The sequence below is a fragment of the Danio rerio genome, chromosome 2 (assembly GCF_049306965.1).
Source record: "Danio rerio strain Tuebingen ecotype United States chromosome 2, GRCz12tu, whole genome shotgun sequence".
Lineage (NCBI taxonomy): Eukaryota > Metazoa > Chordata > Actinopteri > Cypriniformes > Danionidae > Danio > Danio rerio.
Window position 1 is genome coordinate 48,249,903 of NC_133177.1, and position 27,598 is coordinate 48,277,500.

The 27,598-nt window shown below is 35.3% G+C and overlaps 2 protein-coding genes and 1 long non-coding RNA gene across 10 annotated transcripts in view; 1 reads left to right on the forward strand and 2 right to left on the reverse strand.

Moving 5' to 3' along the window:
• On the forward strand, positions 1 to 18,707 carry LOC100536708 (phospholipid scramblase 2). 4 transcript variants are annotated; one of them, XM_073929628.1, is made up of 9 exons: positions 1 to 175; positions 246 to 436; positions 1,851 to 2,103; positions 4,153 to 4,227; positions 6,661 to 6,853; positions 12,086 to 12,197; positions 14,384 to 14,483; positions 14,640 to 14,698; positions 14,778 to 18,707. In XM_073929628.1, exons 2-9 carry the CDS (start codon positions 434 to 436, stop codon positions 14,802 to 14,804), a joined length of 822 nt encoding a protein of 273 aa, XP_073785729.1. In that variant the 5' UTR covers positions 1 to 175; positions 246 to 433; the 3' UTR covers positions 14,805 to 18,707. The 4 variants fall into 4 exon arrangements, with proteins under 4 accessions (XP_073785729.1, XP_073785740.1, XP_003197974.2 ...); XM_073929639.1 differs by lacking the exon at positions 14,640 to 14,698; XM_003197926.7 differs by having other exon boundaries at positions 1 to 436; positions 14,778 to 16,690.
• Positions 6,078 to 14,432, reverse strand: LOC141378703 (uncharacterized). Its single transcript, XR_012393936.1, has 3 exons — positions 14,343 to 14,432; positions 13,777 to 13,930; positions 6,078 to 6,811 (listed from the first exon to the last, which is right to left on the reverse strand). It is a non-coding gene; the product is annotated as an uncharacterized lncRNA (long non-coding RNA).
• The window catches only part of eif4e2 (eukaryotic translation initiation factor 4E family member 2), a 14,605-nt gene continuing 5,260 nt past the window's right edge, over positions 18,254 to 27,598 (reverse strand). Inside the window, exons 5-8 of one of the 5 annotated variants that reach the window (XR_002459729.3) lie at positions 27,580 to 27,598; positions 21,852 to 21,988; positions 19,221 to 19,326; positions 18,254 to 19,124 (exon numbers count right to left, since the gene is read on the reverse strand). The exon at positions 27,580 to 27,598 is cut by the window's right edge and continues 134 nt beyond it. Coding sequence is in view for 4 of the 5 variants with exons in the window: in XM_021480199.3 (XP_021335874.1) it covers positions 19,278 to 19,326; positions 21,852 to 21,988; positions 27,580 to 27,598 (205 nt within the window). In the remaining variant the exon portion in view is untranslated. 5 annotated transcript variants of the gene reach the window in all.

A 27,598-nucleotide genomic window follows, 5' to 3' on the forward strand; every position in this document is an offset into this window, starting at 1 on the left:
AGGAGTCTGAGAGAGTGGCCTAAACACGACAGAAAAACAGCTTGTTGCTTATAAATTATATAAATGTTTGACATACATTTAAAAAAAATAATATGTAGACCTCCGTAAAACTTACTAAATAAAGATGAGGCAGTTCTTGACCCGTTTAAATCACATGGAGTGCTTCAGTTTTTGGGTAATAAAGCTCTTCCCAACTGACTTGAGGAGGATCTAAATTTCATGGCTTACTGGAACTATTCTGTTAGACAAAGAGCAGATCCGGGAGGAAGAGAGCGGGGCAGGAGGGGCTGCTGCTCGGTGGAAATATATAGACATTTAACACACACTTTCTGATACGTGTGTATGGGTGGAGCTGCTAACACACAGCATCTGTTTATCGCTGAAGGAAAACACTCTTCCCATCACTACTGCACCTGCCAAGCAATTATCTGATATGGTAAGAAAGTTTTAATTTCACACTTGATTAAATTTTAGTCAATGCATTGATTTGTTATGTTAGCATGGGTACAACGAAAAAATCCTTAGGTGTGGATTAATCAAAAACGTGAATGTGTTTGTTTTTATGAAAATCCTAGATCCACTATTTCAGTAGTTATTTTAATTTATCTCTCCCCTTCTTATACATTTAGTTATTTTTGGTTTCCTTAAAACATGTAGGGATACCTAAAAGTATTTTAGTCAAGTTTTTATAATTAAACATTTTAATAAAATCTTTTATTAAATATTATTTATTAAAATTCTTTACTTATTTACATTACATATTTACATATTAAAATTCTTTACTTTTTAGTTTTTAAAAATTTATTCTATTTGTGTGCGTTCGTGCGTGTATGTACAGTATGTATGTATGTATGTATGTATGTATGTATGTATGTATATATATATATATATATATATATATATATATATATATATATATATATATATATATATGTGTGTGTGTGTGTGTGTGTGTATACATATAATTTTTTAATAATATGAGTAATTATTAATGTTGATTAATTTAACCAATAAGAAATGTTTTATTTCCCACCAATGCTCTTATTATAAATTTTTAAAAACTGCTATTGCTGTTTATTAATTTTGTATTTTTGACTATTTATTGCATGCATATTTGATTTCTGCTCGCAATGTAATGTTTCATTATATATACAGTGGGAAAAAAATGTATTGAACATGTCACCATTTTTCTCAGAAAACCTGTTTCTAAAGGTGCTCTTGACTTAAATTTTTCCCCAGATGCTTGTTAAAAACAAAAGCAATCAATATATGAAATGAAGTTACGTGTAATTAAAAGACAGGGGAAAAAGTATTGAACACATGAAGAAAGGGCAGTGTAGAAGACAATGAGAGCCCAGACAGCAGCTGAAATCTCTTAGTAGTTCTTCAGCAACCCTCTGCCCTTCCTAATATTAGCTGCTTCAGTTATTAGAATGATGAAGATGAAACCAGAATGGACATTTTACCAAGACAATGATCCAAAACACAGCCAAGGAAACTCTCAAATTCTTTCAGAGAAAGAAAAATAAGCTGAAGAATGGCCCAGCCAATCACCTGACTTGAATCCAATATAAAATCCAAAAAAAAGATCAGATTTGATAGACGAGACCGACAGAACCATCAAGGTTTTGATACTCTGTCGAAGTCTGTGGAATCAAATCACACCTGAACAATTCATGTGCCTTCATTCTCCGTATGAGAGATTCTTCCAGGAAAAAAAAACATGTTGTGTTCAATACTTATTTTCCCCGCTGCCTTGCACATGCCAATTCTCACTGATTTACAATGCCAACTGTCATACATTAGCCTTGACTTTGAGACAGACTGTTTCTCTTTTCTGTGTGTGTCAGGCCTTCTCATCTGTGACCACTCAGCCTCTTCCTTTTGGCGTGGAGAGAGAGAAACACATCGACCTGCTTTTCAGAACGTTTCACAGGCAGATCAGACCTGCTGGAGATACTCAGGACCTTACGCTGGTGTTACAGGACAGAGGAGACCACGAGGGACCCGCAAACACACACACTGTGAGCAAAACACTGGGGAAACTGACTGCTCTGAGGACAGTCACCAGACTCCACATCACTGCCAGACCTGAGCTACAGGGTAAATATAACTCATATCCCTTTTTTTCGTTTACAGTTTTTGTGAATGATACATGGTGTTTTTAAGTGATAAAGCATTTAATGATAACATATATGTTTTATAATGGTGTTTATTAATATATAAAATGACAAAAAAATATTACTGTTCAGAAGTCAGTAAAACAATTTTTTTTAAATCAATCAATATCTTTATTTAACAAGGATGCAATAAATTGTTCAAAAGAGACAGACAAGAAGTGGATCATTTTACACAACATTTCTACAATGATAATAAATAATACTAAAATTAATATTATCTGTGACCCTGGACCACATAACCAGTTGTAAGCGTCTGTTTTTTAAAATTGTGATTTAATAAATAACCTGAAGGATACTGAATAAATATGCATTACCTTGATAAATGCTTTGTTTGGATAGGACAATATTTTCAAGAGATCACACTTAGCTGATGATTTATAAAAGCTTGTTTGGCATGCTGTCCCGGGAGAGAGCCCAGAGCTCAAGGGCTCCTCGAGCCCGGGGCTTCCTCCCGTTGGCAGAGCGAGAGGGGAGCCTGAGCTCGGTGGATCTCAGAACTCCCCCGCTGCGTTAGCTAAGGGAACACAAGGGGTTAGATAAAGCTTGATTGTTATGTATGTTGAATGTCTTGGGATGGTGGGAGGAAACTGGAGAACCCGGGGAAAACCCACGCGGACACGGGGAGAACATACAAACTCCTCACAGAAACACCCACCGGTCCTGTTGAACCAGGGCTGGCAGTGTTCTTGCTGTGAGGCTCACAGTGCTAACCACTGGGCCGCCGTGCCGCCCAATCAGAGGTAAAGGAGGAGGATGGGGGTTTCTTCCAAACGAAGATAAAGTGAACTGAAAACTGTGGCTATTTATAGTAGCTTAGGGCTCATATGATTGGAAGATAGTGATTAGCAAATGTGAGACTGGCCGTGATAAATCATAAGCACATGATCCTTTTGAAATTAGTTTATGAATGAACTTCACTTGTTGATATACAACTGTTTGAAAAACTTGAATCTGATTGTTCAAAACTTCGAAATAATGACAAAATCAGCTTTAAAGATGTCTAAAAGAAGTGCTTGGAAATGCACTTTACTAACCAAACAATAAGTTTCGGTATATTTACAGTAGGAATTTTACAAAAAAATCTCATGTACTTCTTTACTTAATATTGTAATGTTTTTTGGCATAAAATAATACAATAATAATAATAAATCAATAATTGATCATTTCTAAATTAAGAAAATCAATAATGTTGACCCATATGATGGTATTTGGGCTATTGCTAAAAAATGTAACTGCAACAGACTGATTTAATGAGCAAGTGACATTTTAAAATAATACTTAAATAAGTAATATTTGGGTGTTACGGTGCTGCAGTGGGTAGCACAATCACCTTACTGCAAGAAGGTCGCTGGTTTGAGCCTCGGCTGTGCCAGTTGGCATTTCTGTTTAGAGTTTGCATGTTCTCCGTGTTTGCGTTGAATTCCCCTGGGTGCTCCAGTTTCCCCCACAAATCTAAAGACATGCGCTATAGGTGAATTGGGTTGGCTAAATTGTCCAGTGTATGTGTGTATAGGAGTGTATGGGTGTTTCCCAGTGATAGGTTCCAGTTGGAAGGGCATCCGCTGCGTAAAACATATGCTGGATAAGTTGGCTAAATGTTGGCTAAATGTTCATTCCGCTGTCCGACCCCTGATGAATAAAGGGACTAAGCCGAAAAGAAAATGAATAAATGAATGAATGAATAAATAATATTTGCTATTATTTCAACCATACTTAATTATTATATTAAAATTTAGAGATTATTCTAAATAATTATAAAAGAAATAATTAATAAATATATAAATAAATAAATAAATAATAATTCATCATTTTGAACCAACAGCATTTCTACAGTATGTCTGTATATTCATACTTATTATCATTATTTATTTGGAACAGCTCAGGCATAATTTGGGATACAGTATACTGTATAACTTTCTCTGTAAATAAAAAGCATGTTTAATAAAGTTTTATTTATCCTGTGATGTCTCAGGTCCACAGTGTGTAGCCCGGAGAACATACAGCATCTGCTCAGAGAACAGAGATCAGCTCTTTGTGGCGGTTGAAGGTAAATATTAGAGATGATATGTGCTGCAATACTGAAGCCTTCTATTTTTCACACCCACAAAGCCACCAAATTGCCACGTACAACACTTAAACACAACTAAATTGCAATAAATCTTTCTTTCTTGTGCATGGCAGTTTTAATATTTGATTTATAAAACTGTCTCCTACCTATTATATGCTGCCAGTACTTTTTTGATAATGTTTTTTATAACAATGACTTATTATATACATTTTATTATTCATAAGCTTCTGGTGTCCTTTTAAAAGATAAGACTTACACCCACTTATTAAATAGTTACACTGTTAAAAAAAGCTTTTCTCATTTTTTTAATCTTGTTTCTATTCCAAATATCTATTTTTTTTTTAAATCAAGTTCTTAAATCAATTGTTTTAAGAAACAATGTTTCAAAATTAAGTGAGCTTTTCCTTAAAGCAAGCAAAATCATCTGCCAATGGGATAAGCAAAATAATGTCACGTCATTGGCAGATTATTTTTCTTGTTTTAAGAGAAAACTCACTAAATTTTGTCACTTAAAGAAATATTTCGCTTGCCTAGAAAATTCTTCTTGATTTAAGACTTTTTAGATATTTGGACTAAAAACAAGACAAAAGTACAAAAGCATTTTTTTGCAGTGTAATTTTTTTATACATACTATTTATTCATTAGATAGACATTTTTCTTTATTAGATACTAATGCATATTTTTACATTCTAGTCATTATTATTTAGGTTCTAGTACGTCACTTATTTGATGATGGCTAAATAAAATCCTTTCAGGAGTTTAGTCTTCCCAGTAAAGATTTTTTAAAAATTCTTCAAAATTGATACTTTTTAAAGTTACAGTTAAAATATGGTAATATACAATTTGACCTTACTGAAATAGAAAAACGGCTTTTTTCTTCATGGAGACTTAAAGATCTCTGAGTTGTATACAGTACATTGCTGTCTATTATTGGTTTTACAACCTTTGATTTTTTAAGGGTGATATAGGAAAAGGATTTGGGGCCTATTTTTAGTGATGAGGAATGGGTATCCGTCTGCTCAAATATCTATCCCAAAAACACTTCAGTTTTGGTACATGAACAAATTTCTAAATGTATTTACAGGATTTATTCAACCCCAGTTCGCCTCCATGGAATATTTCCCAATTGTTCTCAGTTATGTTTCAAATGTAAGGCAGACATTGACGCCTGTATTTTGGTATTGTAACAAAATTAAAATGTTATGGAAAGAGATTCACTAAACTATTCAAAAATTCATTGGAAAAACATTTGCTTTGTACTATCCAGAAAGTATACCTCTGGGGACAGTGGAACTGTGTATTGAATTTTTGTATATACTTGGCCACAACATTTATACTAGTAGTATGGTCAACTGTTCAGATACCTTCAGTCAATATGTCAGGCGACCAGACTTTTACCACTGGAAGAATTAACCTATAATTTAAATATTTGATCTGAGTGGTTCTGGCGTGTCTGGTCATCCCTCTGGAATTTTTCTAGAGCGTACTTAGTGATTGTCTTTCTAAATTTGGTGTATAATTTCATTTTATTTTTGTCTTTGCGTGTATATGCATTTGAATATCTAACAAAAACTGCTGTACTTGTGTTACGAGATGCCAGTACCACTGTTCTGTTGAGAAAAAATAAATCTCTTACTACCAACATCTGCTTTTTTTCTCATCTTATGATATAACTATAGTATTTTAAGACTACAGAATGGCCATAGTAGAATTAAATACAAATTTTACTAGTCATTTTTTTATACGTTCAAGTATCTCATAAATGTTCACTAGTATTTATTGAATAAGTAACTAGCCGCTATATAGTTTCTTTCTTTCTTTTTTTTTTTGAGGGTACAGTAAATGTTAAAGCATCTTGCAATACTTTCCCGAACACTTACACCAGTCTGCACATTTGCACCACACACTTTCTTACAATCACTTTCCATATCTATAAAAACACTGTGCTTCACACAGGTGAGTGGGCTTGACAAACCACCCATAGAAACACTCCTCTCTCTATATGCGCCAAACAATTTAGTTAAACTCCATCTTACAAGGACTCAATTAGGAAAACAATGCTTACTTGTGAAGGTACCACAAATCATGTTGCACTGCTTTTTCATCAACTTTAAAATACCTCTTTTGCACAATATTCTTATGTATATGTAAAGGTACTTGTATAGTCTGTCTGGTTATGCAGATAGTTAAGTATGTATATGTATAGCATATGCAAAGTTTGTATAGCAAGGTTGCCACTTCATTATGTTATGTATAGGTTTAAAATGGCTCTTACCTCCATTGTTGTTCATATTTATGATTGGTTATTTATGTTGCACTGTGGTCCTGAGAGGCACATTTTATTCCACACATTAGGTGGAATGACAATAAGGCTCGACTTGACTTGATATTTGGTGTGTCTCATCTCTTCAGAGAGCTCCTGCATGTGTATGCAGTGTTGCGGTCCAGCTCGATCCTGTTCACTAAGGGGCTTTGATAAGGATTCGGAGTGTGTCTTTCTGTTCGAGAGGCCCCTGAGAGCCGACATGTGCTGCCTCGGCTGCTGCCTGATGGAAATAAGGGCCTATACAGCAGAGAGAGAGATCATTGGGACAGTTCACCAAAGGTAGACATCCAGCAAACATTTTAAGGCCCTGTGTGGATGAATCTCTGATATACGGGGATCTCAGGGTAGTAACATAATGTCGAAATACTGCATGTCCATTTCAATGTGGTGATGTAATTGGCCCATAAACATATCCTGCTTGTTGTCAAACTATTTCATAACTGTAACAAGAGGCAGTTCCATCATAACTTGGTGTCAAAACAGCTGTCATAATATTATTTACCAATATGTGGCACTTTTGGAAATCAAAAATGTAAATTAGGGCCATTGTTAATGTTTACATTTCTCAAAATGGTCTATACTACATCTGTGTTTGTCTGACAGAAAAAAAAATCTTGAACACTGAAGATGGCTTGAGGGTGAGCAACGTCAAATAAGGGTTTTATTTTCGATTTCGGGTGAACTATTCCTTTAACACACTCAGAATTCAGCATATCCAGTCATGTTGTCAAGCGGATCTAACTGTTGTGCAATGGATGAACTAAACGCCTGTACTGTAAATCTATTGTGCAGACGTTGCCATCCACATCATGGCTCTTCACAGTGCCAACTATTGTGCAGAGGTCAGACGAGGTCACCATTGTGTTTCTTCTAACTGCGTCAGGGGGGAACTAACCCTGGATTAACCCTTTTAGGAGGAGACAGAACTTTGATGAACTTTCTGATATGAAAGCATCAACATGACCTCCTCCTCAGGACAGTCGTGAACAAAGGCAGTGCCGTGTTTGTTTGTTGTCGCACACAGAGCCTTTGAGCATCAGGTCATGACAGGCTAACATTATATCCATCACACACACACAAATGCACATTCACTAGGCCGGAGAAAACTCTTTTCCAAAACAAAATCATTAAATGCGAGTCTCATTAAGAGGCTTGACACGCCACGTCTTTGAGCGATTTGTTTTGGAAGTGTATTGTGGCTTTTTGGCCGACTGAGCATCTTGATTTGCCGTTGTCATCACTGCTGGGATGTAAATAATTACATGCAATCTGGATTATGTAATCTGTTTCCAAATTCATTTATTTACTTTCCTTCGGCTTATTCCCTTTATTCATCAGGGGTCGCCACAGTGGAAGGAATCGCCAACTTATCCAGCATATGTTTTACACAGCGAATGCCCTTCCAGCTGCAACCCAGTACTGGGAAACACCCATACACACTTGCATTCACACACGCACTCATACACTAGTCAATTTTGTTTACCCAATTCACCTATAGTGCATGTCTTTGGACTGTGGGGAAAACTGGAGCACCCAGAGGAACCCACGCCAACACCTTTATCAGGCTTGTGTTTCCACTACCAAGGGTACTCTTTTGGTGGGCGTGTTGTACAAGTTTCATTCGACGTTATTCTCCCTGCAATAAATGCCTACAGTAAAGCTGTCATATGAGAGGTGCGTCTCACAAAACAGATGCTTTTTATACATAGAAATACTTGTGTATAAATGTTTATTACTAACTTCTCCATGAACATAATTTGATTATAGTTGCAGATCACTGACAGTGCGAAATAGCTTACTGTAACGTCTGCAATTATATCAAATAAATAAATGAATGCAACATATATTACACATAACATACCCTTTCAGTCTCCGATATGTTACAAATTACAAAAAACCAAACACAGCATACATTTAGTCCTTATTTGGGTTCAAAAACTACACTCAATATAGCCCACAGTCAGTGCAAACCTCTCATCAGTGTCTGTAATCTTCACCAGCACATGTAAACTCTATTAGAAAGTAATTCTGTCATTCCAAGTTCATAATAGTCCAAAAGGCGATGATAAACATGGCAGTTTGTTCATGTTTTAAGTTGCTGAAACGATTTGCTTCTGTGTTTTGTTGGGCTTTTCCTTTGTTTTTTCGCGCTTCTTTTCTTTTCTGGAAGGATCAGATATCAGAGACACTTAAATATTTACACATACGTTGTTATTATCAGCTCAAGAAGTTCGTTATATCAAATATAGACACAATCGCGAGCTCCCTGGAGAAAGCGAAAACTGCTTTCACTTTTAGATGACCTTGTAAAACAACGGCAGACTTTGTTCTTTTTAGCTTTGTGGCTGTACATCAAGACAACGACAAGGTTTGTTTGAGTTCGGGTCATCCATGGCTCATTATTATATGCATATAGTATAATAATGTAACGTCTTGGCTGTGTACAGTATTTAAAACATGGGGATTCCTTTGTTTTCATTCTGGCTTGCTCCACAAGCTTGTGACGTTTTTCTGTAACCAATCAGCGTTCAGCTACACGTGTTGCTCCACCTTTTGGTACCCTTTCTCATGTTTGGTTTGGTTTGTTATGCCTTTTGACAGGGGAAACAGCCGTAAAAGCGTACTAAACCGAACCGTACCAAACCACTCAGTAAAAACGGGCCAAAAGCGAACCATACCCTACCATTTTTTAGGTACAATTTGCAAAGTTTACCTAGCACAACAGATGGGTACTAAAAGACAGCAAGCCAGATGCGCAGTTGAACAATATTGGTTTACAGAGTAACGTCACCATAGCGAACAGAAGCAGGAGAATGAAAACAAAGGAAGCACTATTTTTAAACACACAATCGAGGCATTACACCATAATAATATTTACAGATCATCACTTTGGAATCATAAGACTCTATCTGCATTCAGAATATTTTTGAGATATCGAGCTTCAAAGTTTTGCATTCCATATAGCAAACAGTATGTGTAACATTTTTTTTTTTAAAGTCTTCAAATTCAAACAACTTACAAAATAAACATCCCATATTGTAAATAAGTTGTCATTTAATGAGAATATGTCAATAACTTAATTTTGACAAAAATGTCAGATAGAACCTTATTCCAAAGTGACAATATACAGTAATAAAAAGCCATGGTCAACCCGAGCTCAAACAAACCTTGTCATTGTCTTGATGAACAGCCACAAAGCCAAGAAGAATAAAAGCTTCTGTGTCCTTTTGTTTTACGAGCCTGTTTAAAAGTTTAAGCGGTTTTACTTTATCCAGAGTTTGCGATCAGTCGCTGTGTGTCTATATTTGAAATAATGAACTTCTGGACCTGATAATAATCACGTGCACGTGATTATTGAAGTGCTTTTGACATCCGATCCTTTCATAAATGGAAGAGTGACACGTGAAAAAAGAAGGAGAAGCCTGAATAAACAAAGCAAATGATTCTTTCAGCAACCTAAAACATGAACAAACTACCATGATTAACCATTATCATCACCTTTTGGACTATTATGAACTCGGAATTTCTTCAGCAGCAGAAGGTAACATGCTGCTGAAGATTAAAGATACAGATGAGAGGTTTGCACTGACTAGGCTATATGTTGCGTGTTGTTTTTGAACCCAATTAAGGACTAAATGTATGTTGTGTGCAGTTTTTCTGTAATTGGTAACATATCGGGGACTGTAAGGGTCTGTACGTGTTCTTATGTTTTATTCATTTATTTTATATAATTGTAGACGTTACAGTAATTTATTTCGCCCCATCATTGAACTGCAGTTATAATCATATCCTGTTCATAGAAGTAATGAACATTTATACACAAGTATTTATATGTATATAAAGCATCTGTTTTGTGAGAAGTGCTTATCATATGATTTGTGAATGACCCGTGAATTACCTTTGACAGTTCTTCGACTGAGAATGACGTAGACTAAAACTTTGTCTTACACCCCGCTCACGCCACCTTAGTCCCATTCTGGCAATGGAAACGCAAGCCTGATAAAGGTGACCCGTACATTACCACTCAGTGGAAACAGGACATGCTGTAAGTGTTCATCATATAATTTTATAGGCATATCCATGAGGACCTTTAACATTTATTGGACCCTTGCATTACACAAAAGTTTAGCAGAGGAAAGTAGAAGAATGTTTGCTACACAAAGAAAATGGATAATTTATAAACTGATCGCTGAGGGTGCGTCTCAATCAGAACTCTAGTACCCTGGGCCATTTATCAGTAGGTTGTGTACATGAATTCACGCACTGGTAAGGACAGTAATAAGCTTGGTTCACTAAGTGTGACATGAGAACATCCTGATTGTACCAAAATCACCAAAACCAGAGTTTATAAACACCAGTTTAACATATTCTTTTCATATTTTCGTTTTTTAAAAGTACAGTGCATCCAGAAAATATTAATAGCGCTTCACTTTTTTATGTTATAGCCTTAATCCAAAATGGATTAAATTCATTTATTTCCTCAAAATTCAACACGCAATACCCCATAATGACAATGTGAAAAAAGATTTTTTTTAAATTGTTGGAAATTTACAAAAAAAGAAAAAAAAAGAAAAATCACGTTCAGAAGTATTCACAGCCTTTGCTGTGAAGGTCTAAATTGAGCTCAGGTACATTCTGTTTTCGCTGATCATTCTTGAGATGTTTCAGCAGCTTAATTGGAGTTCACCTGTGGTCAATTCAGTTGATTGGACATGATTTGAAAAGGCATACACCTGTCTATATAAGGTCCCAGGATTGACAGTGCATGTCAAAGCACAAACCAAGCATGAAGACAAAGGAATTGTCTGTAGACCTCTGATATAGGATTATCTTGAGGCAGAAGGCTGGGGAAGGTTATAGAAACATTTCTGCGGCTCTGAAAGGTACAATGAGTACAGTGGCCTCCATCATCCGTGAGTGGATTCTTTCTTTCTTCTGTGGAGAGAGGAAAACCTTACAGAAGGACAACCATCTGTGCAGCAATCCACCAATCAGGCCTGTATGGTAGAATGGCCAGACAGAAGCCACTCCCTGCCTGGAATTTGCCAAAAGGCATCTGAAGGACTCTCAAACCATTAGAAACAAAATTCTCTGATCTGATGAGACTAAAATTGAACTCTTTGGAGTGAATGCATTTCTGTGTGTTGAGTTTGCATGTTCTCCCTGTGTTGGAGTGGGTTTTCTCTGGGCTTGTAGAGGAAACCAGATCACTCAAAGACATGCGCTATAGGTTATCGCTTTGGATAAAAGCGTCTGCTAAATGACTAAATGTAAATGTAAATGTGAATGGAATAAACTTAATTGGCCATAAGTGTATGTGTGTGATTTAAAATGTATGGTTGTTTCTCAATGCTGGGTTGCAGTTGGAAGGGCATCCGCTCTGTAAAACACATGCTGGGTAAGTTGGGGGTTCATTCCGCTGTGGCGACCTTTGATAAATAAAGCGACTAAGCCGAAGAAAAGTGAATGAACGAATGAGTGTGTATGATCTGTGAGCTGTTGACCCATCAGGTGGAGTATGTTCACGCCATATTTGGAGGTGTGTGACTCTGAGGGAATCTCTGCTATGAGGATCCAGGGCTCCTGCTGTAACACACGATGCCTGTCTGAGCAAGAGCTGCAGGTCTGAAACCCAACCATTGTTTACATTAACTATGGCAAGCTGTTTTTACATTTCATTTAATTAACCTGCTTCTTGTATCTATATTCACATTACTTATTTTCTTTATAGTATCTTTTTTTAATTGTAAATGTTCATATATATGTATATAATGTATAATGTATATAATAATAATAATAATAATAAATATATATATATATATATATATATATATATATATATATATATATATATCATATAAATCATATAAATCATATATATATATATATATGTATGTATATATATATATATATACATATATATATATATATATATATATATGTATATATATATATATATACATATATATATATATATATATATATATATATATATATATATATATACATATATATATATATATATACATATATATATATATGTATATATATATATATATATATATATATATATATGTATATATATATATATATATATATATATATATATATATATATATACATATACATATACATATATATATATATATATATATATATATATATATATATATATATATATACATATATATGATATATATACATATATATATATATATATATATATATATATATATATATATATATATATATATATATATATATATATATATATAAACTATTCACTCTATGTCTATTATAATAGGTACAAGTATGTCATCTAGTTTTAGAATCAAATTAGAACTTAAATTTAAATGTGTACTGACCTTTTTAAAGTAAAGTCAACTAATCACTTTAGATTAGATTGTTGCACTTTGCCACACCCAGCAAGTGTGAGGTGTAGGCCAGATGTGGGCCAGAATAAAAGCAAATTGTGGCCCAGAATAGGGTCGGTTCTGGTTCATTTAGTTATGTGATGCTATGGCTTAATTGTGGTCCAGATTTGGCAAACAGAAGTGGACTGCCCAAGTGCCATCATTCCATGCGGAATGTAGGCCGGATGCAAGTGTCTGGTGTGGGCCGGATTTGAGCCACATGAATTTTGCTAGCTAGGCAACTAATTGATTTAAAAGCAACAGGTGTACTTGCCTTTTTTGAATTAAAGCTAACTACTCGATTTAAAGGGCAATGCGATGGCGCAGTGGGTAGCACGTTCGCCTCACAGCAAGAAGGTTGCTGATTCAAGTCCTGGCTGGGTCAGTTGGCATTTCTGTGTGGAGTTTGCATGCTCTCCCCGTGTTCGCATGGGTTTTCTCCGGGTGCTCTGGTTTCCCCCACAAGTCCAAAGTCATGCGTTACTCACTTTTACAAATTTGACCAATCGCTTTAAAAGCAACAAATGTACTCGCCTTTTTTAAAGCGATTAGTTGAATTTATAAAAGTGAGTAAACCCATTGCGTTAAAAAGTGATTTGTTGAATTTACTTCAAAAGCGATGGATGTACTCACCTTTTTTAAAGTGAAGTAAAGTCAACAAATCACTTTTTAACGCAATGGGTTTACTCACTTTTATAAATTCAACTAATCGCTTTAAAAAAGGCGAGTACATTTGTTGCTTTTAAAGTAAAGTCAGCTAATTACTGTAAGAGCAACAGGTAAACTCACTTTTGTTGTCAACTTAAGCGGCGATCACACTGGACTTTTCTCCCCATAGACTTCCATTCATATGCACGCTAATGATTCAGACCGGAAACCCAATGTCGTGCGGCAAGTTTCACAGTTTGTTGTGTTGGAAAGTTCAAGCTTGGTGAACTCTGACCTGCAAAAACGCATCATATGATTGCTTGAGACCAATTGAAGATCAAAACATGACCTCTATGGACTAGAATTTAAAACATGGACTAATCGGTCGCTTTTTTCTTAAATGTCTTATCATCTTGATTAATCCCGCCCCTTTTCGCAGCAATGTACCACAAAATTTTGCATGCTCAAACTCTAGTGTGACTGCGGCATAATCACTTTTTAAAATAAACTAATCGCTTTAAAAAAGTGAGTACACTCGTTGTTGTTGTTGTTTTTAATCAATCACTTCAAAAACAATAGGTTTACTCACCTTTGTCAAGTCAGCTAATTACTGTAAAAGCAACTAATATGTTTTTATAGCTTTTTTTAATACAGGTTTTGAAATTTTTATAGATTGAATTTAAATTGGCTTGGCATACATTGCTCACCGTTTCATGCTGTTCTTACTGTCTTGTTTCCCCATTTAAAGGTGGTGTCCACTATTGGCGAGAGTATCGGCCGCATATGGAAGAAGTGGCCTGGATATAATGACAAGTGTAACATGGATCATGAGTACTTTGGACTGGATGGTAAGAAATAGTTTTTTTAAACCCTGCTAATATGGACCAGCCTTTATGCAGGGAAGCAGACAAATATACTCATTTTACAAGTTATTTATTTTTACATTTTTGTACTGTAGCTTCAGCTCAAGAATTGCATAAACAAAGCATTGCTTTCTCTCTCAGTTCCTCAAGAAATGAGTTTGAACACTAAAGTGCTGTTACTCGCTGCTGCCTTTCTGCTGGTCAGTTACCAAACACACATACGCACATGCTGGTGCTTTACTAATCTGCTAAACTCCTGTATTGGTTATCTGTTTGCAGAATCACATGTTTTTTGAGATGAGCTAAGCAAACATTAAAGCCGTCTGCTTCAAGCTGGAAACATCACCTTGAAGTGAAGTGGGAGCCCATCTATATAAAACTGCGATGACTTATGATGAAGCAATGCATTGTTTCTATGGTAACCACAGGAACACAGATGAGTGATGCTTTTCTGAGCTAATTAAATCTGAACTACAGTAATCATGCCTGAACAAAGCATTTGAACAAAAACTGGGTTTAGACGCTGATCACTGAATTTTGCACAATACTATTTCTATGAATCCTACTGTACTAATTGAAATGCAAATTTCTAGGGCATCAAAATCTGCTGAAAAACCTGTTGTGCTATTTTCCACACGACTTAAGTGATCTTATTTTTTAGCAAGTGAAATACACAAACTATTTTAAATAGAACATAGCCTGAAGGTCACTGTTTTTATATGTATTTTAGTGAAGTAATCTTCAATTATTATTTTTTAGTTACTTTTAAATAGCTAGTCAACTTTAAAGATGATTGTTATCTAGACTTAAGCAGTCATCAAAATCCTGACTGTATTAAACTTAAGTTGTGTATCTATCGCTTATAGGGCAATAACATTTTCATTAGGATATATTATGTGAAGACAGCTGCTAGTTGTCTGATAAACTGTTGGCCATTGTAATATTAGAAACTTCTCCGAGCGGCATATTTAATCATATGAATTAGGGCTGCGTGATGTATCATTTCATTATCGATATCACAATGTGATCATTTGCTATAATCGCATAGCAGGAAATGCAATGTTGAGTTTGTATTACAACTTATAATTTCATATTTTTGATTGTATGATTTTAAAAGCATTCAGGCAGAAGACATTGTACCATTTGTTATTTTAATAATGATTCATTTGATTGAATTATGTTTATTGTTTGGCTGCACGGTGGCACATTGGGTAGCACGTTTGCCTCACAGCAAGAAGGTCGCTGGTTCGAGCCTCGGCTGGGTCAATTGGCTTTTCTGTGTGGAGTTTACATGTTCTCCCCGTGTTCGAGTCCGTTTCCTCTTGGTGCTCTGGTTTCCCCCACAAGTTCAAAGACATGCGGTATAGGTGAAATTGGGTAGGCTAAATTGTCTGTGGTGTATGTGTGTGAACGAGTGTGTGGATGTTTCCCAGTGATGGGTTGCAGCTGAAAGAGCATCCGCTGCGTAAATCATATGCTGGATAAGTTGGCAGTTCATTTGGCTGTGGCGACCCCGTATTAATAAAGGGACCAAGCTGAAAAGAACGTGAATGAATGTTTATTTTTTTATTAATTATTTTACATGAATACTTTTAGACTTTAAAAACCATAAAACTCAGTTTCCTTCAATTCTATTTCTTTTTGTATTTATAGTTTGCTTATTGGATTTTTATGGGGATGCATAAAAACGGCAGGATCATCCCAATAAATCTTACATTATAAATTCTTTCCAAATACAGATATTAAGTCATCTGGTGGAATTGTATTCATAATGCAAAATAAAAAATATGAAGTGTTACATTTCTCCAACATTTGTGCAGCTCTAATATGAATACAACTGAAGTGTTTGTTTTTTAATTTTAATCATAAAAGCTACATGCTCATAAAGTATGGTTTTGAAAAAGTGCTTACTTTCCCGTTAGAAGTTCAATAAATGAAGTTTCGAAGTAGTTTCGAGAGGAGCACGATATGATTGATCGCAGCTGCTCTCGCATCAGTAATCATTGCTAGTCCAATCAGATGAAATCTACCCTCCAATAAATAACCTTATTCATCCTACCTTTTTTATCCCCCATCCCCCTTTCTCGAGTTCTCGAGACCTACCTGATACAGTTTGTCAAAATTTTTTGCCCCCTTTTGCATTGTTTTTTTTTATATTTGCAAAATAATGCTTAACAGAGCAAGGAAATTTTCACAATGTCTGATAATATTTTTTTCTTCTGGAGAAAGTCTTTATTTCGGCCAGAATAAAAGCAGTTTGTAATTTTTTTTAAAAACATTTTAAGGTCAAACTTATTAGCCCCTTTAAGCTATATTTTTTCGATAGTCTACAGAACAAACCATCATTATACAATAACTTGCCTAATTATCCTGACCTGCTTGCTTAACAATGTCTGTTAAAGGAGCAGAATCAACAAATATTAAGCAGACAGTCTACTAATACTCAAATGGACCATCAAAATGAAGTGTTAACGGATTAACCAACAGATTATTAAAAACAAGTTAAAATATTATGCTTCATATTTTACATACAAAATGATAGTAAATTTTAAAAGTAGTTTCACATGACCCTACAAAAAATACATTTTTACTTTTCATTATTTTTCCTTGGCTTAATCTCTTATTAATCAGGAGTCACCGCAGCTGAATGAACTGCCAACTATTCCAGAATATGGCAGTTTCTTAATATGCGTTCTTGCGTACTCGTGTAACGGTGTCATCAACTGCCAAATTCAGTTTCAAAACTCAAGACTGCAAGAACAGAGGATGCGTGAAAGTTCCCGGAGGGGTTCTTGATATTGAGGACGCATCGATGCAGACTTGAGTGCAAATCTCACTTGAAGTCCCAGAAGTCATTGTGGCTAAATAAAAGAGATGCGAAGCGCAGCATTTTTTTAAAATATCGATTTATTATAGTGTTTGGGGATATAACTTGCTTGTCTTAGTTTACCTAAATGAGACGACAAAAGTACCAACAAAATAGGCATATAGACATTAAAGGTGTTTATTTGTAGAAATTCCTATTAAAATTTGTTTTGTATTGTTCAAATGTATATTTGTAAGGTTTTTATGCATAGTTCATATATTGAAAAGGGGAAAACTATAACTCATTGTATGAATGCCGTAATGTTTAAATCATTTGTTAATAAATCATTTCAAATGTGTGCAGTGACCATCAGGAAGAACGCAGCAACTCATTTCTCACAGGACGTGTACTCTGTTCTCGCGGTGTTCCGAGTTTGTTCTTCCCAAGTGATTTGGCAAGAACCGTCTCCAAAAGAACACAAGTCTGTTCTCTGCATTCTTGAAATTGAGAAACAGCTTCTTTTTCTTTTTTTACACAGCGAATGCCCTTCCAGCCGCAACCCAAAACTGTACAGTACACACTACGGCCACTTTAGTTAATCTAATTCACCTATAATGTATGTTTTTGGACTTGTGGGAGAAACCTGAGCACCTAGAGGAAACCCACAGGAACACAGGCAGAACATGCAAACTCCACACCGAAATACCAACTGGTCCAGCAAGGACTCAAACCAGCGACCTTTTTGCTGTAGTAACAGTAACAGTGCTAACCACCATGCCATCTTCGACTATTCAATCACAGAAAAAGTAACGTTTCCTAGATATTAAATTTAAGTAGCAACAGTAATAATGCAGCAAATGTAAATAACCCACCATAAATCATCAAAGAGGGAAAATATGACTAAAAAACACACATGATGGAACATGAAAAGCCACAACCACAGCCAGAACATTAGCAGCAGATGCATAATCAACATTTATTGCTGTGATCGATCAATAATTAAAAACTTTCCACTTTTTAATTTAGTTTTTCTTTTTTTTTTTTTTTTAATGTACCTCGAATACAACTGTCCAGCACCAGCACTGAAGTCCAGGCAGTATAAAGTAGGTGTTGATCCACAGCCTCCAGTAACTCCAGATATATCAGTGTTTGTTAGTTAGCATGTCTGAATAGTGATTGTAAAGTCAGTGTTTATGAAGGCCAGGCACAGTGAATCAGGCAGCGCCGTGCCCATCCATAAAGGGCACTGTCCTTTGGGTTTACACTCCTTCAGCTCAGGAGAAAGAAGAAAAGAAACAAGTCCGCCATTATACAGCTCTCCAAATAAGTTTACAAATATAATTGTTTTTTTTTTTGTACAACAGTTCTATGTTAAAACAACTCGACACTGTAGCTAAAATACTGCACTATAGTAAAATATCCCCATCAGCCTGCGACTCCACTGGATAATAATGTGACCTAAATTAACTCTCTTCAGTTTTTAAGATGATCGGTCAGGTAAATGTAAGAATTAATCTTTTTTTGTTGTTGTTGTTTTTGGAAAATGTGGCAGTTTCCAGCCTTTAGTTTGTGTGGTCCCCCTATCTCTCTGAAAGATGGCTGACTGGAAATCATTCACCCATTGATGTTTTGGTTCCTCCTCCTCCTTATTCAGGTGTTGTTTGGACGTTTATAAAAAGCCAGAAGTCTTCAATATTAAAAATAACCCATGCTGAGCCCCATTTTGTGGCGTCCCTTTCATTTTCTTTTAAAAACAGCTCAGTTTCAGGTTGGTGTGATCAGAAAATGACCTCTTCATTGGGGAAATAAAGTTCATAGATCTAGATGGGGAAAAAAAGAAGTAATGTTTTAAGGCATCGATGAACATGGTCTTAAATCTCACTGATGTTTGAGCAGCTCTAGTGTGAGTGATTTACGTGTCAGTCATGAGTTTATACCATCACACACACACACACACACACTGGGTGAAAATACTAGCGTCCTCCACTTGCGTTCACTAGACCATGGAAATCCTCCCAAGCTCTGAAAAACATCACAAATAGATTATTATCATCTAGTGTGTCAATCAAATTTTTACTCAAGCATGATTATGGTTTTTATAGGAACGCTCCACTTTAAAATAAATAAATAAAATAGGCACGTTTTACAACTTCTCTGGTGATTTTTACTAGGTTTGAATCCATTCAGCCGATCTCCAGGGCTCGGTTTTTCAAAAGTAATCCACTAGGATTTTGGATAAGGGATTGGATCATATCTTGAAAATGGGTTTTTTAAAAGAAAAAAACAGATTACATAATTGGATTAGATCACGTCATCCAATCTTGCTTTTGATCTGGATCAAACCTTTAGTTTGGGTTTTTCAGACCTTTTTTGTAGGATTTGGATCACTTTGATCCAAAAAATTTGGATTAAATTGATCCCAACAGAAGAGTGGATTCATCGTGGATTTCAGGCCCAAAATGTAATGAAAACTTTAAAAATATCAAATAACACTAAATATGGATCATGCAGTATCTTACAAGATATCCTATTCATTCATAAGGTTTTAATTGTATTTGTTCATCAATCAGGCTACAGTGATTAGGTAGGCTTTAATGTACAGCAAAGTAGAAAAGTTTGGCTTCATAAAATAATCCCCCAAACAGCTGTCAAAATAGCCCATATACATATTCATCACAATGGAAAATATTTTTCTTTTTAGAATATTTATTAGTGATGCATGCGATAAATACAGAATAACCAAAAAAAGGCAAAGAATGGCAATCACTGATTTCTGAAATCACTTTCAACAATTGCAAAAAGAGACTGAAAGGGCAGAAGCACAGCTTCGTTGTGATTTCCCATCCTGCTTGAGCACTGGTAATCCAGATTTAGTGATCCTGAAAAGTTCCTATCCAGATCAGATTGATCCAATCCAATATTGCTTTGAAAAACTGTCTCAAAAAGTAAGCTGGATTGCGTGATCATGGACCGCAAAAAAAAAAAAGGATTACTAAATCTGGATCAATTTTACCCGGATTACACTTTTCGAAAAACCGGACTCAGGTCTGGCTGAAGCACTTTAGCTTAGCTTAGCATAAATCATTTATTTGAATTAGACCATTAGCATCTCATTTAAAAAAAAAATAGCAAAGAGTTTAGTTGTTTTAAAGCCTGAACCTTCTGTACACTCTTCTGTATTCTCATTCCAGTGTAATCAAGGAAATTTGCAGCCATGTGGGCAATATGTAGGCACCTGAAGATCTTGCAAGCATGGAGACATTTGTGAGAGTTGACTCTCAAGTATTTTCAGGTTCTGTGTATTATCACTGGGCAATATCACTAGTACACAAGTTCCTTCATTATTATGCCGGAATAAGAAAATAGTTCCTAGCAGGGTTCATACAGTTTTACTACTAAAATTCCATGACTTTTCTAAGACTTTTCCAGATCTTTCAAGTACATTTTCATGATGTAATGATGAAAAACAATGACATTCAAATTTATTACAGCATATCATAGAAGACGCAACAATCTCTTTTGTTTAAATTTGTTTTTAAATCTATGTAAAATTGATTTTGATAATGCTTACACAGCACTAACAATGTGAGAGCAAGTTTTTGGCCAAGGACAGAAAAGAAGTAAAGACAACTAACCTATATTCAAGTTAGGGCTGCACAATATATCGATTCAGCATCGACATTGTAATGTGTGCATCTGCAATAGTCAAATCTCAGGAAATGATTATAGTTTAATACAGAGTTTAAACATAATAAAGGTTTATTATCTGCGTGCATTATTAACAGAGAGTTCACCCATTACTATTATAAATTACTTACCATTTTCATTACACCCTTCACTTGTTTCAAACATTTTAGTTTTCTTTTTTTCATGAACACAAAAAGAATATAATTGAATAACTCCTATAGTATTGAAACAAGTGAAGTGTGAGTAAATAGTGAGTAGATTTTAATCGTTCATTAAACTGTCCCTTTAAGGCCTGTGACTGTGTGAACATTTCAATTTTTCACATTTGTCTATGGTGTGAAAATACAAGATGTGCTGCACCTAAAACAATAGATACTGGAAGCATGTGCTGGCATTTCTCCTGCGGTGTTGCTATCAGTGTGTGAAGAGTGGGAGAAGAGGGTTGCATTGATAATCCAACACAATGAGCAGCACATTGAACACATTTTATATGTGGTCAGAAACTTGTAAATAACACATGAAGAATAGGGCTATGTTAAAACCAAACACACCATTGTTTTTTGGTGAAATTCCCAATAAGTTTGATGTGTCAAGTGACCCTCTTCCTACTGAAAAAACAAAAGTTGGATCCAAATTGGCCGACTTCAAAATGGCCACCACCCATCTTGAAAAGTTTGCCCCCTCACATATAATAATGTGTCGCAAACAGGACGTTATTATCACCAACCATTCCCATTTTATTAAGGTGTATCCAAATGGCCCACCCAATACAATTACATTTTGGAAGTTTTTCTGCACAACAAAGTCATTTCCACCAGTCGTGTGTATATATGCATTAATGTGTGTGTTGTGTAACTCACTTGATGCTGTCGGTGTGTGTTTTGTACTCCATTATAGTATTAGGAGGCAGGTTGAGGACTCTGCGTAAAGTGTCTCTAATGCGAGCAGTGGTGGCCTGATCGCTGGCCGTCTTATTCCAGATGGAAATGATATCCTCCTTCAAACAAACAATCATTATTTATTATTCTTATTATAAGCTGCACTCATGAACACAATACAAGTGAAATGATATGATACACTCTGAAACCTACACAGAGAAATCTGCATACTGTTATAACATGCATATACTATAACATAAAAATCTACCGCATGAATTAGAGACACAATTAGGGTTGTAACAATATACCGGTATGACGGTCTACCACGATTTGAACGTGCACGATTATCATACCATGAACAATTGCATATCAACGGTTTTAACCCTTAAAGACCGAGACAGCCGCCCGCGGCTAAAAATAAGTATTGCTCTTAAATGTTTAATAACTTTTGATCCGCTGATCTGATTCATAAGATTCAAAGATTGGCATAAAGAAGAGAATCTCAGCTTTCCAGTGCTGTATCACATAACATTCGCGGCTCAGGAGGCTCCGGAATCAGTGCGATTACGTCATCAAAATTTGACAACGCTGATTTGACAAAGAAACGCTCGTCACTGTGTCTCCGGACAAACCAGACATGATACATTGATGCATTGTCCCTCCTCCATGCCCAGATTGGTTCAAACTCGCTATATCACAACCAATAAGCATAGGTTTCACTTTTGTTTGTGGACCAAAAACGAGCTTTTTGAACAACACGGAATGAGAGAGAGGCATACATTTATGCGCGGCTAAATAAAACGCAAAAAAAAAGTTTTGCATGAAATAATTCTCATACTAAGTACTTTTGCATGCACAGCAGCACAGAAACATGACAAAACAGTGACACAGCAAAGACGAACTGCTGCTATTGCTGTTTTCAAAAGACGCAAATGAAGATGCAGCTGTTTGTCTGCACTGCATACAACCACATCCAAATCCATATCCACAGACAACCATATCCATGCTGGCACATAAAACCTAAGGATGTTCCATATTGAATCTAGTTTCGTTATTTAACTATTTATAGTATAGTAAATATTTATATCTATTTTTTTACTGAGGATTTGCACCATGTTTATTTGGACTTTATTTGGACTTTGACACATTATTTATTATTTTCTTATTTTTTTATTTGTTCATTGTAAGTGGTGTTGTTTATAGTAACTGAAAATATATTATTTGGAAAAAGTCAAATTTGCTCCACTGTTCTATTATTTTGTAACATTTGTAACATACCGTATACCGCGAAACCGTGGTATTGTTTTAGACGATTATCATACCGTAAAAAATTCATACCGTTACAACCCTAGACACAATAATCTGTTTGAACATTTTTCACAAGCAAAATGGCAGATTTTGAGTTACAAATTCAGTTTTTTTTCATTCATTTATTTAGAATTATTTGTTTATTTTTAATTATTTAAAAAACTTTATTTTATATTGTGCCTTCAAAAGAAGCATTTCAGAGTGCTTGATTTACATAGATATAAAAAGTACATAACTAAAAGATACATAAAATAGTTTATGCATAAATGATAAAAAAGCAACTATAATAAAAACAAAGTAATATTTAAAATCACATTTAAAATCATTTTAAAAAGCTCAGGGATTCTGCATTCCCAATATAAGAAGTATTAAACATGAAAGCTGTAAATATTTCATATAAAAATTAAATTTTTAAGTAAGAAACCCTTTAAAAAATTACTAAAAAAATCTAAAATGTTATGTACTATAAAGCAGTGGTTTGTTCACCAACACTGCAGGTTTTAGATGTCTCCTCTTTTTGTCCCACCTATTACAGCTTTTTCAGTCTCTGCGAATGAGCTGATGATCAGAATTAGGTGTGTTTGGTTAAGAAGACCAGGGGCCTGTTTCAGTAAGGAGGTTCAAACAACTCAGAGTTTAAACTTGAACTCTGAGTTGATTTACAGAGAGATTAAAAACTCAGAGTTTTCGGTTTCAGAATAGCTGATCTGAGTTGGGTCAATCAACTTCGAGTAGACCAACTCAGAGTTAAGCGCGCACACCGTGACTTTAAAAAGGCATTATCAATGGAGCGCAGACCTTACGAGTGACTATGGCAATATCTTATAAAAGAGATCACCATTTCTTTCTCCAGCTGAACTTGATGTTCTCATGCAAAGTTATAGCAAATATGAGTGTATATATTTGAAAAGAAGCAGCCATCAACCAGTTAGCGTGGGAAAACAGCTGCTCAAGTTAATGCCTAATTTAACTTTTTAAGAATTTATATATTTAAGTATAATAAAATAAGTAATGTAATTTGTGACGTTTATATATTTTTTCTAAACTTTCTTTTATACATTTATTAGTTTTAAATGATTTAACAGTGCACTTGTGTGTCTGCCTTTTTTATTGATCAAGTGATAGAGGTTAATATAACATTTAGAAGGTAAGCAGTACTAAAAATAATTTTTAGAAAGAATAATAATCCCATTAATCTAGTTACAGTGCATATCGAAGGTGAATTCAATTTAATTATTTATTAAAAAAGCATAAGCCATTCTAGTACAGTTCTTCTGTGCGTGACTAAAATGTAGGCAATAGCTATGTTTCCATCCAAATATATTACATAAATTTATGTGCAAAACTGGAATATTGCATAAAAGATGCAAATAAAATTCCATCCAACGAGTCCAAGAGAAAAAAATCGTCACTTCCCGATTAAACTGGCACCAAATATCAACAGTAAAAACAGAATTTACTGTGGTAGAAGAAGCTGCGTCAATTAATTCTTTATTTAGCCTAATTAATGTACTTGCGCCTCGATGTCAGAAGACAATGCTGAAACACAATGAACACATGGGGGCGTCTGATGCCATGAGACGCGGAGACTCTTGACACGCACCAGACGTTCGGAGGTAATTAATAATATACACTAATACTGAAACAGTTAAGGCATTTTAGAATGACTAAAACAATATTTAAGATGTTCTGCAGTGTGCTCAGCTTGCTGGTTTGTCCATTTACACACATTTTCATTATCAAATGATCATGATCTTTTTTTTAATGTACATACTGTAATTTGTTCAGTAAAAGTGTTTCCATCGTAGTTTATGCGCACATTTTCTATCGAACTAAAGTTTATCCTACTCAGTTATGCGCGTTTTTTATGCATATTTTAAAAAGTTATGTGCATCATGACGTTTCTATCAATCGTTTTTATGCACGTATCCAAAATGAGCATTAAAATAGGTGTGTGGAAACGTAAGGCTAAGGCGAGAAATACCGCTTCATCTTTAAAAAAGGGGAGGAGACAGACAGAAACTCTGAGTTTAGAGAATAAAACCTGCTTCTGACCAGGTTAGATTCACAGAGTAAGTTACCACAGTAACTGACTCTGAGTTAAAGTTACCTTTCTTTCAGAAACAGGCTTGACTTACCCTGCTTTCTCGAGTTTAACAAACCTGCCATTTTGAAACAGAAAACCCAGAGTTTCTCTCATTTCAGGGTTAAAATACTCTGAGTTTTCAGTAAACCTCCTTTCTGAAACAGGCCCCTGGAAAATGTGCAGAGCCCGTGGTCCTCCAGAAATGTGGTTGAGAAACACAGCTTTAAAGGAAAACTCCACTTAAAAAAGGCTCTCTTTACAGCTCCCCTAGAGTTAACAGGCGGGTTTTTACTATTTTTTAATTCATTCAGCCGATCTACAGATCTGCAAAAGCATTTTAGCTTAGCTTAGCATACAGTAATTCATTGAATTAGATTAGACTATTAGCATCTAGCTCAAAAATGAGCAAAGAGTTTCAGTAACTTTCCTATTTAAAGCCTGACTCTTCTGTACTCTCATTCCAGTGTAAAAATCAAGGAACATTGCAGCAATGCAGGAGAAATTATATTACACACGCATAAAACATAATGAAATAATTAATAACAAGAAATAATAAATATGAAAAAAAGCTATAAATAATTAAAAAAACAAACACATAAATGAATAAATATGACTACATGAACAGTGCCTGAGCTGCCTCATAATCTCTTGGTTTTTCTGCCCTCAGTTTAGTTTTCTTTTACAATCTTAATAAAATAATTATTTTTGCAAATAGTTTGTGCCTGAGTCAAAAACATGTAATGGCAGAATTTTACAAAATGATAATAATAGAGAATAAAAAATAATCATATATTTAAAAAATATTTATATATATATATATATATATATATATATATATATATATATATATATATATATATATATATATATATAGATAGATAGATAGATAGATAGATAGATAGATAGATATTATATATATATATATATATATATATATATATATATATATATATATATATTAGGGATGTAACGGTATTGTAAATACCGTCATACCGCAATATTAATTTTTTTCGATATTACCGTAGTCGCATGACTCGGTAAAACTATAGGTCTTCTGAGAAAATTTGCTCAGGCGAATGAAGCGAACGGGAGGTACCGGAAACTACAATTCCCATCAGCCCAGGCTTGGCCATAATCCCTTGTGGTCTGTTGTCGCTACAGATCCAGTAATGCGGAAATGGAGTGTGCTGCTAGAAGCTGGGATCAAAAATAGCTGGAAAATCCCCAAAGCGGGAGTTGTCGCCGCGCGCGTACTGAATAGTGGTGTTGTCGCATGAGTTCTTATCAGCTGTGTTGTCGCCGCGCGTGTACTGAATAGCGGTGTTGTCGCGCGAGTTCTTATCAGCTGTGTTGTCGCGCGCGTACTGAATAGTGGTGTTGTCGCGCGAGTTCTTATCAGCTGTGTTGTCGCGCGCGTACTGAATAGTGGTGTTGTCGCGCGAGTTCTTATCAGCTGTGTTGTCGCGCGCGTACTGAATAGTGGTGTTGTCGCGCGAGTTCTTATCAGCTGTGTTGTCGCGCGCGTACTGTAAAGCGGGAACGGAGGGTATGTCGCGTCGCGGGGGCACTTTTGATCATTTTGGAAGGGAACTTTCTATCCAAGACTAAAAAGGGCATGTGCACTGCACAGGTTGAGCACTCTGTGTGCATGTGCCTGCAAGTTGGGCACACTGCACACTGTTCAGATTGATGCAGACATGAGATCTCTATCTCACTCATGGTTTGTCCTCTCAAGTGGGGGAAAGACAATGCACAACGTTACCCACTGCTGTCAACCTGGGCCAAGTCATATCTCTCTTGTCCCAGAAACCTCAGTCCCAAATGAGAGGGTTTTTTTTTCTGTTGCAGGGGACATTGTAAATACCCAGAGATACCAGCTTTTACCAGATTATATTTATATGATAATTTTCCTTTAAACCCATCTCTATCTAAGTGAGTGAGTGATTAAATGTTGAATGTGATGAGTTTTCAACAATACTAAATTGAAACTTAATTTTTTTACATGGTTTAATATTTTTTTGTTATTAAAATTGAAGTTCCTGTTTCAAAGCTTACAGATAGATGGCTAATTTGTATGTCATTGACACTTTTGGCACTTTTTTGGAGTATTTTCATAAGTTTTGTTTTTTCCTGTAAATGATTCAATAAATACCGTACCGTGACATTCATACCGAGGTATTACCGTACCGTGAAATTCTGATACCGTTACATCCCTAATATATATATATATATATATATATATATATATATATACACACACACACACAAGTATAAAGATATTATGACAAAAGGGTTTGTGCAAAATGATTACAGTACCTGGAAGCGAACGGACACG